Consider the following 16,044-nt stretch of genomic DNA (forward strand, 5'->3'; position numbering starts at 1 on the left):
TCTGTCTTCCCAGACCATCCTTCTTCAAAGCCAACATGGACACCAATAGAGGCTTTCCCCCCTTCCAGGTCAGATGGCATTGTGAGGAATGACAGCCATGCTGTCCCAGTGCCTTGGGAAAGGGGGATGCTGTGGGAGCATAGGGGGCTGTGGGAGCTGCCCCTGCTGCCTGGCAAGAGCCCTCCCTGTGCTGCCCAGTCCCCACATCCGTCTGTCCATCTGTCAAACAGTGCAGCAGCAGGGCCAGCCTGAGTGTGAACCATTGTGACCTGCTCCACACCCAATGTGCAACCCAGAGCCATCACTTACCAGTGACCCGCCCATGGCCAGGACTCCTCCTTGGGTAAAAGATGCAGCTGGGTGAAGTGATTTCATAGCAGAGCTGTTTAAGACATCATTAGTGATGTTTAATTAACTCCCCAACAGTCCTATTAAATGGCTTCCTTCTTGCAAGCAGCTGTCCCAAGGCACACAGGGTCCCCTCAGAGATCTGGGGGACATTGGGTGAGCCTGGGGACCGGGCACCCTCCTGCCTGTGCCACAGGGTGTGGAGGTGGTGCTGCCATGGCGGAGACTCCAAGGGGATGCACAAGACCCTCTTCCCAGGACGACGGCCGGGCTATTTCCCAGCTGCTCACCCGAGGCATGCACAGCTGGGAACAGTGGGATTTCCCCAGAGAAGCCTCTGGACTCCTTCTTGCTGAGACATTGATCCCTCTGGACACCAAACCAACCCCGTCCCCTCCCCAGGGACTGCGGCCGTGCGCGGAGGAACCCAGTCACCACCGGCTGCGCGGTTCTCATATCAGTTTTAATAGCAACATCAGAGTACTAAATATACAGAGGGCAAGGGGACAGGGTGGCATTTACAGTGCTTCCAAATACACGGCTTCCACGGACAGAGACAAATTAAAAACCGCTCGGGAAGAAAAGGTCCTTTTGGCACCGCCCCAGCTCGCGCTGTGGGCGCGTGGGGCAGCCACAATGCCAAAAGGCGACGGCGCTTCCACCGGATGCCTCCCGGTGCAGGATTTTCCCAGGAAAAGAAAGAAGTACTCAGTGATGTAAAACCGGTTACAAAGCAAAACTGTCTCATGTTAGAAAACGGGTTTTGGCAAAATAAAAATAAAGTGTAAACTTCACTGTACATGTCCTATCAAACAAAAAAAATAAACCCCTTGGAACCTAAAATAGAAGAATCTGGGTCAGAAATCTGTGCCCTTAGTGTACATTTTTGTGCAACATATACTTTTTTCAAAGTAAATATAATCTCCACTCGTGACACTATTAAAAATGTACCTACAAACGCTGAGAGTAATTCTTAAAAATGTGTGAGAAGCGTTAGATGAGCTCGGGAGACCAAACCCACAGACTTGGAAATGGCGAGGGATTTCTTGCTGGTTTTGAAAAAATTGCGTACAGATTTAATATCTGGTTGAAAGAAAATTCCAACCACATTCATCCTGAAATGGGCGGGCTGAGATAGGATAGATATATTTTTGTTCTATTTTATTTTTTAATTTTTTTTTTACAAAATATATATTATGTGTAGAATATCTACTATTTAACTACCGTTTCAGCTGAACTACCTTCCTTCGTGACAAGCTGCCAGTGGAGAAGAGGTAACCTGAAATCCGTCCCCGCGCCGGCGCTGCCATCGCTGCGGTGACCTCCTGGCAGGCTCGGTGCCCTTGACCCCATGGTGCCCCATGGAGCACTGGTGTTCTCTGGAGCACGGCTCCTGCCACCACCACCGGCCGCCCTTTCTCCAGCTGGGAAGACAGAGTGAAGGTAAACGATCGGATCTGGAGAGACGGGCGGCTGCCCAGGGCCGGCTCTGCCCGGGGTGCTGTGGGGTGAAGCCGCCCTGGGGGGACCCCGGCTTCCAAAGGTCAGGGGATTGAGGAACAAACCCTGCCCGCCCTACCTGCTGGTGCCATGACATGGGAGCTCGGACCTAGAGCCCCAAACCAGCTCGGTTTGGTGCGGGACAGAGCCCGCTGGTGCCGGTGGCAGCAGCGGAGCCGACTCCCTGGCTCAGTGGGAGCGGCACATCCTGTGGCTCCTGCTCAGGGTTTGCAAGGGATGTGGAGGGAGGAGAGTCCCGCACGGCCCTGGGAAGCCTGGGCTTGTCGCAGAGCTGGAGGAGAACCAACCTCTCCTTGCCGTGGGTGGCTTGTCCCACACCACTTTCTCTAGGACAGAGCCACAAGTGACACACAGACACTCCATGACACGTCTGGGGATGTGGCAGCCTCTCGGCTGCCATGGTGTGTTTCTCAGGGACTACTCAGGGGCTAAGGAATCCGGAAAATGAACTGAAAAGAAACAAGCAGCAGCGGGCTGAGGGCTTACAGCAAAGCAAGGAGCAAAACTTTTCTTTTTTTAAGCTTCCAGGACCTCGGGGTGAGATGATGTGTCCAAAACATGACAAGGCTCCCATGGGAGCATGTCTGAGAACACCACGCTTCCCTGCTTTTCCATGGTGGAATGATCTACTCAATAGACTATGCCATGGAAATGCGACTTTCTATTTTCATTTCTTTCTTGTTTTTTGGCTTTCATCAATAGGAGGGAATGAAATCACCACAGTTCATTTCTCTTCACTGTGCAAGACCTTGGGACGCCTGGATCCTGCCTTGTACATCACTGCATCAGCGGCTCCATCCCAGCCCTTCCTCCTCCTCCTCTCCCTCCACCGCACTGGCCCAGCATGGATGGGGGGAGGCTTCCTCTGATAAAGTGCAAGTGCTGTTGGTCCTTATAAATAAGGGAAGATTGTGCATCTACTTTTGTTCCCTGGTTCACCGCTCAGCTCCGGGGAAACCAGGACATGTCCTGCTGCAGACTGTGGGGGAAGCTCATGCAAGTCCCGCCCTCTGAAACCTGTGACCATCCTCGGGGTCACAGTGACTCGCCTTCCTTCTCTCTCCCTGGCACACACACACACACACACACACACACGCTTTCCCTTCCTCTTCCCCAGCTCCACAGGGAATTTCCTGGGAGCCAGGTGCCTCCTCATCACCACCGCTTGCACTAGTGCTGCCCGTGCTGCCCTGGCATCCCCCAGCTCTGCCTGACGACTCCCCTGCAGGCAGCAGGTTCCATCCATGCAGAAACAGAATGCTGCTTCACATGCCCTGGAATGAGGGAGCTGAGATATATTTCTTGTCATACCGCTACCGCGATTACACTGGAATACCTGTGGGAATGAAATAAATAGGAAGATTAAGGGGAGAAGCTCAAGGAACGTGGCTCCAAGCTGGCGTGGATGGATTCCCATGAAGTCACAAAGGGAGGAGAGCCTGTGGCAGGGGCTGCACCACTGACACCAGCGTCACAGGAAAGCCCCAGGACACTGAGATGACGCTGGAGCAGTCACTCAGACTCCACGCTTCCCAAGGACAGACACTCCCCACGTTCCCCAGGGACGGCTAAAGCTTTGGGGGCCACTGCTCTAGCAAGACACTGTCCCCTCTCCTCCCTGGAGGCATCCAATGCTCTGGAGAGCCAGACACGAGCCACCCAGGAGATACTGCTCTCCCCAGGGGGATGGTTGGCTCGAGTCCGCAGGTAATTGTCAGGGCTGGCAAGGAAGACTTCTGTCTGAGGCAGTGTCCAAAAATTCAGGACAAATAATCCAGACTGTGCAATTCCATGGGAAAAGGACAGAAAAGGACATGGGAACAAGAGACCGCACGCGTGGCTATGCGCAACACCAGGGTTCTACTTTTTTTGTTTTGTTTTTAAACTGCACGTTCATTATCATAAAGAAAAGGAGCTGAGTAATCAGTGGGGGAGTAGAAACGTGGATCTGGACAGTTCTAAAAAAGCACTAGTATTTACCAAGGGCAGTTTACAAAAAGAACTGGAGGACTTTGGTCTGATCTCTGCTGTCGTTCCCACCCATTTAACATTGAAGGGACCCGAGAGAGACCCATCCCAGTGTACGATGTGCAGCACAGCATGGCAGCACCCAACTCCATGGAAAGACTTGGAAAGAGGGTTTAGGGTCAGCACCCACCACCACCACCCACCTCAGCAGGAGCTGGATGGGCATGGACGTTTCTAGATCAACACATCAAGCCGGAGCCTGCAGAATCGTGCTTCCCTGGCAAAAATTCCCTTTAAACACTATTAAGTGATCTCCAGGATTGTGGACAGATGGCTGTGTCTTCTCCTGCTGCAGCAGAGCCAGCCAAGACCAGGAGAACAAAGCAAGAGGCTCTCTCCATCCCACAGCCCCAGGCTGGGGCAGGAGGCAATGAGCTCCTTCCTCTTGTTTCTCACACAGGGCTGAGTACACTTTGGTGCTGTGGCCAATTTAGAAGCCATTTTCCAAAAAACCTCCCACACCCCACTCCTAAAATTTGTCTTCTGTGCCAAGAGAGGCCAATCTTTTGGAAGTCCGCCCCTAAAATCTGCCCCGTCCAGCCCCGAGGTGTCATGCCTAGCGTGGCGGAGATCACAGCTCTGTGGACACAGGGCAGGCCCAGGATTTCCGGCTTCCTCCCATCGACCTTGATGATTTATCGGGATACAGAAGCCGGGAAATACCTTCAGCACTGCCTTGAGCTGCGCTCTGGATGGTTTTGGGAAGCTTCTCCTCTGCTTCCCGCCGGCAGCGCAGTCCCGGCTGTCTCCCACCACGGTCACATCGCAACGCTGGAAAAGCATTTCCAAAAAGAACCAAAATGATATATATATATGTATACATACATATATATGTCTATACATACACACACACGTATATATATGTATATATGTCTACCTATATATACACATATAGATTGACAGGCAAGCTGCCAAAGTAGAAAACATCAGATCACCCAGTTTGCATGATGCGTGTTAAAGAAATGAGACTTTTAGCCCATGACATCATCTTTAAAAATGAGTATTTAAGATCTTCAAAAATTGCTACAGTACAAAAAGTGTTTGTGTGTGTATATATATATATATATATATTTTCTCTCTACATATACCGTATGTATGTACGCGTATGGACCGGAATGGATGACCCCACCAGAAGAGATGCCCCACTCTTCCTCCACAACATTTCCAGGCGTTATTGACTCGGCTCTTTGCAAAGTCTTTGCGTCGGTTCATGGCACATAATGGTATTATTGGCACAGGTTCAGAGTCACCGTCCATGGCCGGGCTCTAGGCGCTCATCCTTCCCTTTCCATCCCTTGCTGGTTCCTCCTCCTCCTCCTCCACGGGATTCTTTGCTCGCACACTTTCCTTTCTCTCCTCCCAAAAACGCGCTCCTTGACAACGCAGTTACCTATAGGCGTGTTCATTTTTATAAAAATATATTTGGCCCATAGAACGCTGCTCTTTGAGTCTCCTACTGGTAAACAGAAATGGTAGGTACAGGTAACCCATTATTTTTTTATATTTTTTACAGGTTCACCAATGGAATCCTGTTGAGGACGAGAAGAAAAAGAAAGATTATGTCATGACAGGGAATTGCACCACGTCTTGTGTCACTGCTTGGATGATCCCCCACTACCTGGAGGTTTCCTCCTCCTTCCCCCTGGCTGTGGAGCTGCAGGATTCCTGGGGGAGTGGAGCATGGAGGGAGCAGGGTACCAGTGACCTCCTCCTCCTTCTCCGCAGCTGCCAGTCTGTGCTGGGGATTGGGATCACTACTTCTCTCTCCTCAAGGCCTTTTCCAGAGTGGGATTTACTCCTGATCATCCCTGCGTTCTGCAGCTTCTCACACTCGGGCCTTGAGCAGCGAGTGCTCTGGCAGACGAGCAGATGATGACAAGCACTAACAAGATTTTCTAAAGTTAAATCTAAAGAATCAATAAGGAATTGGTTAAGCACCAAACCAGAGATCCTATCAAAGTCCTTAAGCTATTTATTTACCGTCTACTGGAAGATCTCTCTGTATACAATATTGGACCCTCAGTGTGAAGACAATCACTCCGCATCATTGGCATGTGGCCACTTGCTTTACATGTCCGTGACATTTCATGGGCTGTAGCACAGCTGGGTGTGCCAGAGCCAGCTGCAAGCAGGTACCTACAACCCGTACAGCAGTGCTCAGGATTCCCTAATCCCAGGATCCCTAATTCACACATCCCTAATCTGTGCTCTCTGCCTGGCTGGGATCAGCATCCAGAACGTGGCATGCTTTTTGTCCCAAGGTTCTTTCTCTAAAAACCACTATTTTAAAGCAAGATGCTCAATACACCATCGCCAAGAACAACCCTGAAGTCTTAATTAGCGAGACAGATTTTCCAGAGTCCTTAATCTCCTGTGCTGGGAGTGCTGGGACTGCTGCTACTCCTCCGAAGACAAGCCGGGATTTTTTATGATGACTCATTATCTGTTAATGTTAACACAAACCATTTGCTGTTGTTAGGCAGAACGGGGCCAGCACAGCAGCTGCTGCCGTGTTTGAGCGCGGCATTACCACACAACGCCGTCAGCTCTCACCGCCCTGTGCCAGGGCAGGGTCAGGCCGATGTCACCGAACCAGCACAGCTGCTGGGTCCCAAACTGCCCCGTCCCTGCCAGCGGTGCCGAGCCTCCCGTGGCTCCGGGTGAGCACTGGTTAATGCACGATGGCAGGATGTACAATTGGTATTGTATCCCAAATAGCCTCTTTGTGCAAAGTAGGTCAGCGCTTGATCAACCTTACAGATTTTTGTATAATCTCATTCCATGGGGTTTTTCAGTCAAAGAGAGTGGGATTAAGGACAAGAATAATGTGGAATCTCAAACTCCATTTCAGAAAGCCCCAGAGCCAGGATGAGATCAAGTCAAACCAGCCACCCTGTGCTGCGGTGCTCGGACAAAGCCACTCAAGTCTTTGTCACACGTCCCGTGCTGGTCTGCAGAGCGGTGGTGCTCCTGCCTCTGTCTGGGTGCTCCTTCAGCACCACTGGCACCAGGGCAAGGGGAGCTCTCCTTTTCATCCCTCCCTGCAGGTAACTCCTGAGAGCTTTCACGGACTGCTCCACTCCTCACCTACCCAGCCCAGGGCCACGCTGAGGCTGCACTGCTACACCAGGCTGCTGCAGACGCACCAGCTTCTCCGCCTGCAGGAGTAGCTGCTGGCAGCCACTGCTGAGGCGTGACATCCACCGAGGTGTGACATCTACCAAGGAGCTGGTGCTCCAGTGGGGCCTGGCTGCTGGCACAAGCAATCTGCTGGAAAGCTCCACCAGCTGCTTGCCACGGGCGGTGTCGCCTGCTGTGGGGAGGGATGGTGTCCTGGCGGGGACCATGCCTGCAGCACAGGAACCCTCCCCACGGCTCCTGCAGGTGCAGGAGGAATCTGACCCCAGGAAATAGCTGCAACATCTGCTCCCTGTGTAACTAGATGAGTTTCATCAGGTTTCGTGACACAACCCTGGTGTTCCCTGCAGCTCTCCGGGCTGGAGATGCTCCGCAGTGCTGTCCCTTATATCTGCTGCCTCAAGTGCTCAGCCCAGCCTGATGAGGCTCTCAGCATCACCCAAGGCCAGGGTGCCAGTTGGGCAGCACCACGGTCAGTCCTCACACCAGGCTGATGGACTGTCAGATGTGAAGTTCACATTAAATTCCAACTTGGCTCCCAGTGGTTGTGTCAACGAAACACCTGCAGCACCTCTGTCCTGCCATCCCTGTCCTGGGACATTCCACCTGCCTTGTGCCTCCAGCTCTGGCCCCACACCATCAGGAGCACTAATGTGCCAACCAGACGGCTCAGAGCTGTGAAGTGCTGTCAATTAAAACTTGTAAAACACCAGGACAAAGGGGCTGTGAGGAGAAAGCTGCATGTAGTCCCTTCAGCCAAAAAGCTGCATGTGCTCCAGAGCATCCTCTGCCTCTGCTGTGGTGTAGTGGGTCAACAGCAACTGTCCCCTTCAGGTGACCTTGCTGCAGCTGTGCATGCCAGCCAGGAAACACTCATTCCCCCGGAAGCGGTGCAGCCCAAGGAGCTGCATCTCCTTTTCCACCAGCCTTTCCTCTAGAAACGAGCTGGAGAGGCATCCTCCATGCCTCTGCTCCTCTGGCGCTTCCCTCCATCCCATTGCTCCTCTGGCACTTGGCAGCTGGTGACAGCACAAGGCAACCACGGTGGCAGGGACAGCCTAGCAGGGAGCTCATCTCAACGCCATCTGCACCTTGCACAGTGGCACATGAAACTTGGAATGCTCATTTCACCTGCGGGATTTCCCACCAGCACCTGGTTTCAACTGGGACACACCACTTATGCAAGTGTGTCCCAGAAACAGCCTGGTGGAAATACACCTATGCACAGTAAACACGCAGAGAACAGGTAGAACAGCTTGGGGATCAATCTCATTTTGTTATCGTTAATGAAACCAAACAGCAGCTTCCAGAACTGCATCTGTAATTGAAGTGCCATTACAGAGCTAATGCTCCAGGTACGAGCCGGATAGATTTTTCCAGAGCACGTCAATGCACGTTTTATGGATTCCATGAAAACGGGTCAATGAGAATTTCAAGGATTTAATAAGGCGTAATGGAACGGCTTCAGGCTATTTAAAGAAATCTGTGGAGGTGACCAGGGCACAGTCTTTGGCCTGGGGTTTCACAGGACTGGGGGCAGGAGCAATGGGATCCACAGAGGATTCCTACAGTGCTTCGAGCTGCTCCTTCCTTCCCTCTACCTGAGGCATGGAGAGCTGTAGATGGCACTGACTGTAGCTGGCTTGCTTTACGTGTTTCTTCTTTTTTTTAATTCACTTTAAGTCAATAGAAAGACATCCCAAACTACAAAACTGAGGGTGGAAAAGGCCCAATGGGTTATTGCTGAGGCTGGTGTTCCCTGCAGAACTGCACTGCTCATTCTTCTGCTGCCCTCACTCCTGGCACCAGCTCCTGCCTGGGTTCCTTCGCCCTCTGTCCCCTGAGACAGTGGCCACAACAAAAGAGTCAGAGAAAAAACATGAGCACGTCAGTGGATGGGGAGTGAGAGCCCTTCACCTTCACCAGTGAAGCTGCTTCAGCCAGAGGAGGCTCTGGGGGGCAGTGGGGCCATGCCAGACAAACCCCTGCTCTCTGCCCCACCGCACTGGCACACACCTCACCTGCCCTGTCCAGACACCGCCAGCCGCGGCACGGCCGAGACCATTAACTTTTTATTCCCCTCCATTCTAATCTAATTATATTTCTGTGTTCAATAGCTGTGCATAATGTTAAACAGGCTATTCCGAGTAAGCTGCAGCCAGGGAAGGCTGGAAATTTCATTTACACTGAATATATGATTCATTACAGCAGGGACTTGAGACAGAGCAATTAATTCATCTGAGCATGTGGCTCGGAGCGGGCACCTCTGCCCAGGGCGAGCTGGCACACAAAGACCTCAATGGCTTTTCCTGCCACTGCTATCAGCTGTGCCCCCTTCAAAAGTGACACAAGGAGGTGGAAACGGCTCAGGCCAACTCAACAGAAAAGAAGAAAATCCCCAAAGATTGTACCCTTGCAACCAGAACAACATCAGTGCACTCCTTCAGTCACAGCAACACCCCAGGTGTGACTGGCTGCTGGGGACTGTGCTCGAAGGGTTGGCTTTGCAGAGCAGCAGGAGAAGGAGGAGGAAGAAAGGGAAGAGGAGGAGGAGGAGGACCCCAGCACCCTGGCAGTGAGCATGGAAGTGTTCACGACAGCAAACATCACCACATGAGCTTTCAGATACTGATGGAGCATGCATGCCAGATGTCTGGTGCTCGGACTAGGCGGGCTGTCCATCATGCCACCAGAGGTTAATTACAGATCAAGCCATTTCCCAGCACGGAAATTACTGTGGCTTGTTGAGGTTTTAGAGGTGGGCTGGAACCATGGGATCATGCTGAAGTTCAAGGCTGCCCCAGGGACCCTTTGCTTTTGAGTCCGTGTCCATCTCAGTCCCTGTCTGTTAGCGTGGGCCTGTCTGCAGTTAACCTCCCCGGAAAAGCCATTTGGCTCCCAGCACCCCATCCACGGCAGGAAATATGTCCTGTCACACTGACAGAAGTGCAGATGGGAGGAGGGCACCAGGCAGGGTATGATGGGCACAGTGGGGGCACAGGATGGATGCGGGATGGATGCGGGGAGCGCGGTACGTACCAGGAAACAGCCCGCTGGCGTCTGCCCTGCCCCCAGAAGTCAAACAGGCTTCGGCCAGTCAGCAGGAGATTTCAAACCATTTCTCAGACACAAAGGCCACGGGAATAAGATGCCGGTCAGAAGAAGAGGGTCTGCAGCGAGCAGAAAGAGGGGCTTGTACACGCTGGTACGTAACACACACGGTGCAAGCCGGGGTGGCCTGCTGCACAATCAGCTTCTTAGGGGGAAAAAATTACACCTCTCTAGAGTGATGCTTTGAGTGGGCCTGGGCTTGCCAGGCTGTCTGGAAGTGCTCTGGGATAGAGGGTCCCAGAAAGCATCCCTGGCTGGCAGAAAAGCCATAATCCCTGCCAACCAGAACACAGGAACTCTCTGTCACCTGGCTGGGGGGGGTTCACATCAGACCAAGGCTTGTGGGTACCCAACAAAAAGGTGTGACAATCCCTGCCAGTTCTCCACCTTCCAAGATGTGAGGAAGCCCTGGAAAATGCGGATGAGCAGAACCCCAAACACACGCAAGAGCTGCTGATTGAAGAGGCATCGATGAAGTTGTTGGCTCCAGGCCTGTCCTTGGGGCAGGCAGACATGGGCTGTGGCTGCCACGCATGCCGTGGTTCCTTGAGGCTGCCTGGAGCATCAGCTGCTTATTTTCTCCCTCAAAACTCTGTGCCTGGCTTCCCCTCTACCTTTGATGGGGACACACATTTACCATATGGTGAAACCACACCAGCACCCAGTGAAAGGGCTCTGGTGTGGGAAACATCGCTCCCAACCCCATCGCTCCCCATCCTGCTCCCGATCCCCTCCCTCTGGGCAGGCGAGGGGCTGGCAGAGCACGGCCACATCCCTTGGCTGCCAGTGACGCTCCTCATTAACACTCCGCCGTTATTTCACAGCAGCCAAACGGTTCATTTGGCTCTCGCCGCCTGCTCCTCCATTAATCACCCGCTCGTTTGCAGCCCGGCAGCTTTGCCGGTGCCACTGAGGAGACAGCCTGGGCGCTGGAAAAATGGATCCAGTGGCATTTTATGTGCTGGCAGCAGCAGCAGTAGCTGGGAACTGAACACCGTGTGGTGCTGAGCTCGCCCAGCCCTGCAGGGCCAAGGGCTGCTGAGGCACCCACCCAGCGCTGCTGCCAGAACTGGGAGTCAGGGGCCAGTCCCACACTGAACTATGAGTGGGTGAGCACCCGACAGGCAGGTGGCTCTGCCACATGCTCCCAGAACATCACCCCTGAGCACCCCATCACCACAGCGGGATGGCGCTCCCCAACCCACCGGGAAACCACGGCGCCCGCCTCACCTGTTTCCATTGAAGGTCGTTTTATAATCCCCGGGCGAGTGCAGCGTGTCCTCTGCGTAGACGGGCACGGGGGTCCGGACGCACTCGTGGGAGCACTGCAGCGTCTCGTTGTAGGCGGTGAAGATGTCGAGGGCGCTGGGCACGCGGGCGGGGGCGAAGTCAGTCAGGTTCTGGCAGCTCTCCTCCTGCTGGTCCAGCTTGCGTTGGTGGCTGTTGCGCCGCGGGCGCCCGCTCTGTGCGCAGCTGGGCCGGGGGACAGAGAATCAGACAATCATGGGATGGTCTGGGTTGGAAGGGACCTTAAAAACCATCCAGTTCCACCCCCCTGCCATGGGCAGGGACACCTTCCACTATCGCAGGTTGCTCCAAGCCCCGTCCAACCTGGCCTTGGACACTTCCAGGGATGGGGCAGCCACAGCTTCTCTGGGCACCCTGTGCCAGGGTCTCACCATCCTCACAGGGAAGAAATTTCTCCTAAGATCTAACCTAAGTCTTCACTCTTTTAGCTGAAAACCATCCCCCCAGTACCATCCCACTGTCTGCCTGTGTAAAATGTTGCTCTCCATCATTTTTATAAGTCTGTTATGGCCTGAAAGGCCAGAGCAGAAGGGACAGGATGCATAGTGTATCCCTGAAACTTGGCAAGGGGACTCACCCGACTGACCAGTCATTACAGATTGCTCAATACTAGATTAGAATTCAGAAATTCCAATTCCAATTCAGAATTGGAAAGATCAGCCACAAGCAGTCATTTGGCTTGGTGCTTTTTTTTAAGAATCAAATTTATATTTTAGACACAAGCTTTTTCCCATCAGAGGAATTACTTAATGAGTCACACATTTGTACCTGCAGGAAGCAAAAGCCTTTTCTTAAGTGAAAATATGTAGGTGAGAACAATGAAGTGAAACCCTTTCCATTTGGCAGGCACCAACAGGTTGGAACTTCTCAGGATAAATGAGCTCAGGACCTGGTGTGACACAGCAGAGGGACGGCTGGCAGGGCAGCCCTGCTCTCTGGAGGCTCCTCCAGCTCTGGAGGCTTCATCAGGATCTCGTGGCTGCACAACACTTCTGGCTCAGTATGTCAGAGACGAGGAGAACCCCAGCTCGCAGGAGCCGCCCTCAATCAGCCTGGTCCTATTTCAGGGTCTAGACACTGATTTAATTAAGATGCCACTTTTTCCAGATCGGATCGACAGCGCCTCGCAGAATGCGGGAGTTTTGGGAGGTGGCAGCTCTGAGGGCGGTGGGAGCTGGAGATGCTGGCACTGTCTGCGGAGGGGCACCCGTGGGGACACTCTGGGGACAGGAGCGCGGGGCTGTGCCGAGAGTGGCGCTGGCCAAGGCGGCAGCATCTGCCAGCAGCAGGGCACTGCCGGCTCTGCTCCGGTTGATGCAACCGAAAGAGACAGCCCTAAACCAACTGCTGTCTCCCCACGGCACGTGTGCAGGAGCAGCAGTGACAAGAAGGACGCTGGCTTGGCATGCAGCCATCGCTCACCCGTCCTGCCCGAGGGCAACAAGCGCCAGCCAAAGGACGGGACGGCGGCTGTGTCCCTGCTGGGGATGGGGCCGGAGTGTGCGATGTGGGTCAGCCCGGCCATGGAGCACGCACACACGGCCCGGGGTCACCCAACGAACCGAGGCAGTTTGGTCAGAGCTGAGCAAACTCCCAGGTACTGTTTCTTCACCTGGGACACACCTGGGTGCTGCCCACACTCCCCTGCCAGGGATTTTCTCTGGTGAGCTCTCAATTTCACTTACTGTAAAGCATTTCTATTCTGCACTGATCACTGGATTTATTTTTTCCCCTTTTCGGCTTCAGCAGCAGTTACTGAGCTGTTCTGCCAAGCTGTGGTCAGCCGGATCAATGACTCGTACCGCTCACTGCTGCGATGGGAGACAAACCCCACAAGTGTTTTATAAACTATCTTCCCTGCTCCTTCACTGAAACACTGTGGCAACCAGGGAAGTTTAGTGAATTAAATCCCGCTTGAGCTACAGGAGAGAGCGTCACTGGCTGCTCCCCAAAGCAAGTTCAGCTGTGGGGCCAGAACCTCGGCGCTTTCGGTCGGCTGCTGCGCCGCATTACGGCTTTGCCAAGATGAAGATGCCTCCATAGCCCTGCAAAGGGCTTCTTCCCTCATCCCAGTCAGCCAGCAGGCTCCTCATCAACCCGATGTTGCAATTTCCTCCTGGCTGCAGGAATCGATTTGCTGCAGCACCCACGCAGAGCTTGGCCAGGCCAGAGGGGAGAGCCACTGACAGGGCCGTGCGGCCGCTCTCTCTCGCCTCAGCCCCGTGCTGCAGCCGTGTCGCTACGCCAGCAACGCTGACCTCAAAGTAGGCCAGTGTCTCTGGGAAAATAGGTAAAGTGAGGAGTGCCTGGAGCGAAAGCTAACCTATTTTGCCATACGCCCAGCCACGCTGAGAGAATAAACGGGAGAAAATGAAGCTGGAGGAGCACAGCAGCGCCCTGGGGGTTAGGGCAGGCTTCAAACCGTGGCACCTGAGGGGCTTCAAAGGTGCCCTTCAGCCCCTGGGGTCTCAAGGAAGGGCAGGAGATGCAGCTGCTTCTTGCCAAGCCAGGCTGGGGATTTTAGGAGCAGCATCAAAGCTCCTTAGGGAAGGCGGTGGAGGAGCTGCTGCCGGCACCGGGCAGATCCTGGGAACACCCGCTGCGGCCCAACACACGGCTCCGTCCTCTCCAGGCGGCATCGTGCTGAGGCACTCAGCCCCGGAGCGGCGATGCGCACGTGTCCCATGTGAGACCTGTCCACCCAACCCCGGGCATGTGCTGGTCCTCAAAGCCACGGGCCAGGTGGTGTGAGGTGGGGAAGCTGCGGGGGCACAGCCGAACCCTCATGAGCCAACCTCCTTTGGAGGTTTTGGTGTAAACCCTCCATTTTCTCCTGCAATGCCTTTCCAAAACTATCCCGGCAGGTGCCACGGGCTTTGGCACCTGCAGCTGGATGGGCACCGCCATCCCCATCCTGTCCCCGTCCCACACCAGCCCCCAAACCAAGCAGAGCAGGAGGGACCTTACCAATTTTTTAAGACAAGGGTTGTTATCAGCGCGGCTATGACCATGATGAGGGACACGGTAATAGTGATTATCTGATGAACTGCCAGACCTGCAGACAGAAGAAAAAAGAGAGTGGGGATGGGAACTGAGGGGACCCCGGCAGAGTCCCCCTCCCCACACAGCCCCCCTGCCACCCCCTCCCAGCCCTTCCTGGTGCGGGGCCACACACAGCCCCCGGCAGCGGTGCTGCAATCCTCTCTCCTGCCTTACACAAAATAATCTGTAAGCCAGGCTCCTCATTTCCTATCCTCTCAAGTATGTTCCTTGTCAGCCCGAATTAGGCACGAAGAACGGAAGAGAAGTGAAGACGTCTCCCCTCCGGGACGGAAAGGGAGACGAGCGCAGCCTTGCACCGGCTGTGGGATTCACCAGGGATAATAATTACGGCACTGACGGCTGCTCACTTTGCAGGTCGGGTGGGCTCATTTCCCCCTCTTCACCTTCCATGGGGTATCATTTTGGCTCGTGGATCACTCCTAATGAGCAGTTTGGAAACAAAAGCAGCTCGCTGTACACTATGTTTGTGATTTTGCGCTGCCTTACAGTTGCAATTTCATAATGAAATGATTTTTCCTGGCTGCAGCCCAAGGATGTGCTATTTTTCACAAACAGATGTTGCAGCTCCTGATGGATGGTAGTTTTAATAAATAAATAAGTCTTAGAATGACAGGAAAATAAGCAGTTTTATATGTATATATATCTGTATGCATCTGTGGCAAGGACGGCGTCAGTGCCAGGGCCACAGCTCAGCTGGGGCTGGGGTTGCCTGGGGGCCACCGGGCAGCACTGGGGCAGCCACCGCTCGTGGGGAAGGATTCGCTCATGGCCCCCGTGCTGGCAGGGTGGGCAGCAGCCAATTCCACCCAGAGCCGGAGCCATGGCACTCACTCCTCAGCTGCTCCACCTCTGGCTTTCATCTCCCAGGGGAATTCACAGGGAAAATACCACAGGGGCTCCCCACCGCCCACTGGCACCCCACCTCCTGAAGGTGAGGCATGGAGAAAGATTTCTGGCCCCATGCTATGAGTTCCCAGAGGGTGTTGACGATGGGAGCATGTCCCGACGGGCCCGACGAGCGCGGTGGCAGCTCGTGCCCACGCGTGCCAGGTCAGGAGTGACGCCCACCCCGGCAGCAGCCAGCCCGGCCGCATCCTGCACGGCAGTCTTGGAGCAGCTCCCAGTGGGACGCTGCTGAGAGAGATAAAAGGAAAGACTCTAAAAATAAAATCAAACCAGCCCAGTGCCCGATTCCTTTGAAAACAGAAGCGGAGTCAGGGACGAGACCTTCCGCAACACTGGGAGCTCAGGCAGTGGTGGCAGGGCCGAGGGAGAACCTAACGATGCAATTAATCCTTGCATTTACGTAATGGGAAAGGCACAGGCAGAACAGATTGCAGGTGGCTGAGCACTGGGAAGGATGGCAGCTCCTCGGAGCAGGACACATGGATTTTAAGAAAGGCTGGATAATTTTAGACTCCATCACACACATAAGTTGCCATATGTACCGGCACAGCAAAGTTCCTTTGCATCATGTATTAGTTCTGCACCAGAAGCCAGGGGGATTTCAAGAGGACAGGAGATCTT

General features: G+C 53.9%; 1 protein-coding gene across 1 annotated transcript in view; it reads right to left on the reverse strand.

The window, feature by feature from the left end:
* Positions 1–790: 790 nt before the first annotated feature.
* The window catches only part of AJAP1 (adherens junctions associated protein 1), a 38,165-nt gene continuing 22,911 nt past the window's right edge, over positions 791–16,044 (reverse strand). The window contains exons 3-6 of the mRNA XM_042031958.1: positions 14,422–14,509; positions 11,377–11,619; positions 10,075–10,205; positions 791–5,426 (exon numbers count right to left, since the gene is read on the reverse strand). Of these exons, the coding sequence (XP_041887892.1) occupies positions 10,133–10,205; positions 11,377–11,619; positions 14,422–14,509 (404 nt within the window). The 3' untranslated portion in view covers positions 791–5,426; positions 10,075–10,132. The remainder of the gene's footprint in view (positions 5,427–10,074; positions 10,206–11,376; positions 11,620–14,421; positions 14,510–16,044) is intronic.

The sequence above is a fragment of the Corvus kubaryi genome, unplaced genomic scaffold (genome assembly GCF_017639235.1).
Source record: "Corvus kubaryi isolate FWS band 111438036 unplaced genomic scaffold, C.kubaryi_AGA036_p1.0 37352, whole genome shotgun sequence".
NCBI classification, from domain to species: Eukaryota; Metazoa; Chordata; class Aves; order Passeriformes; family Corvidae; genus Corvus; species Corvus kubaryi.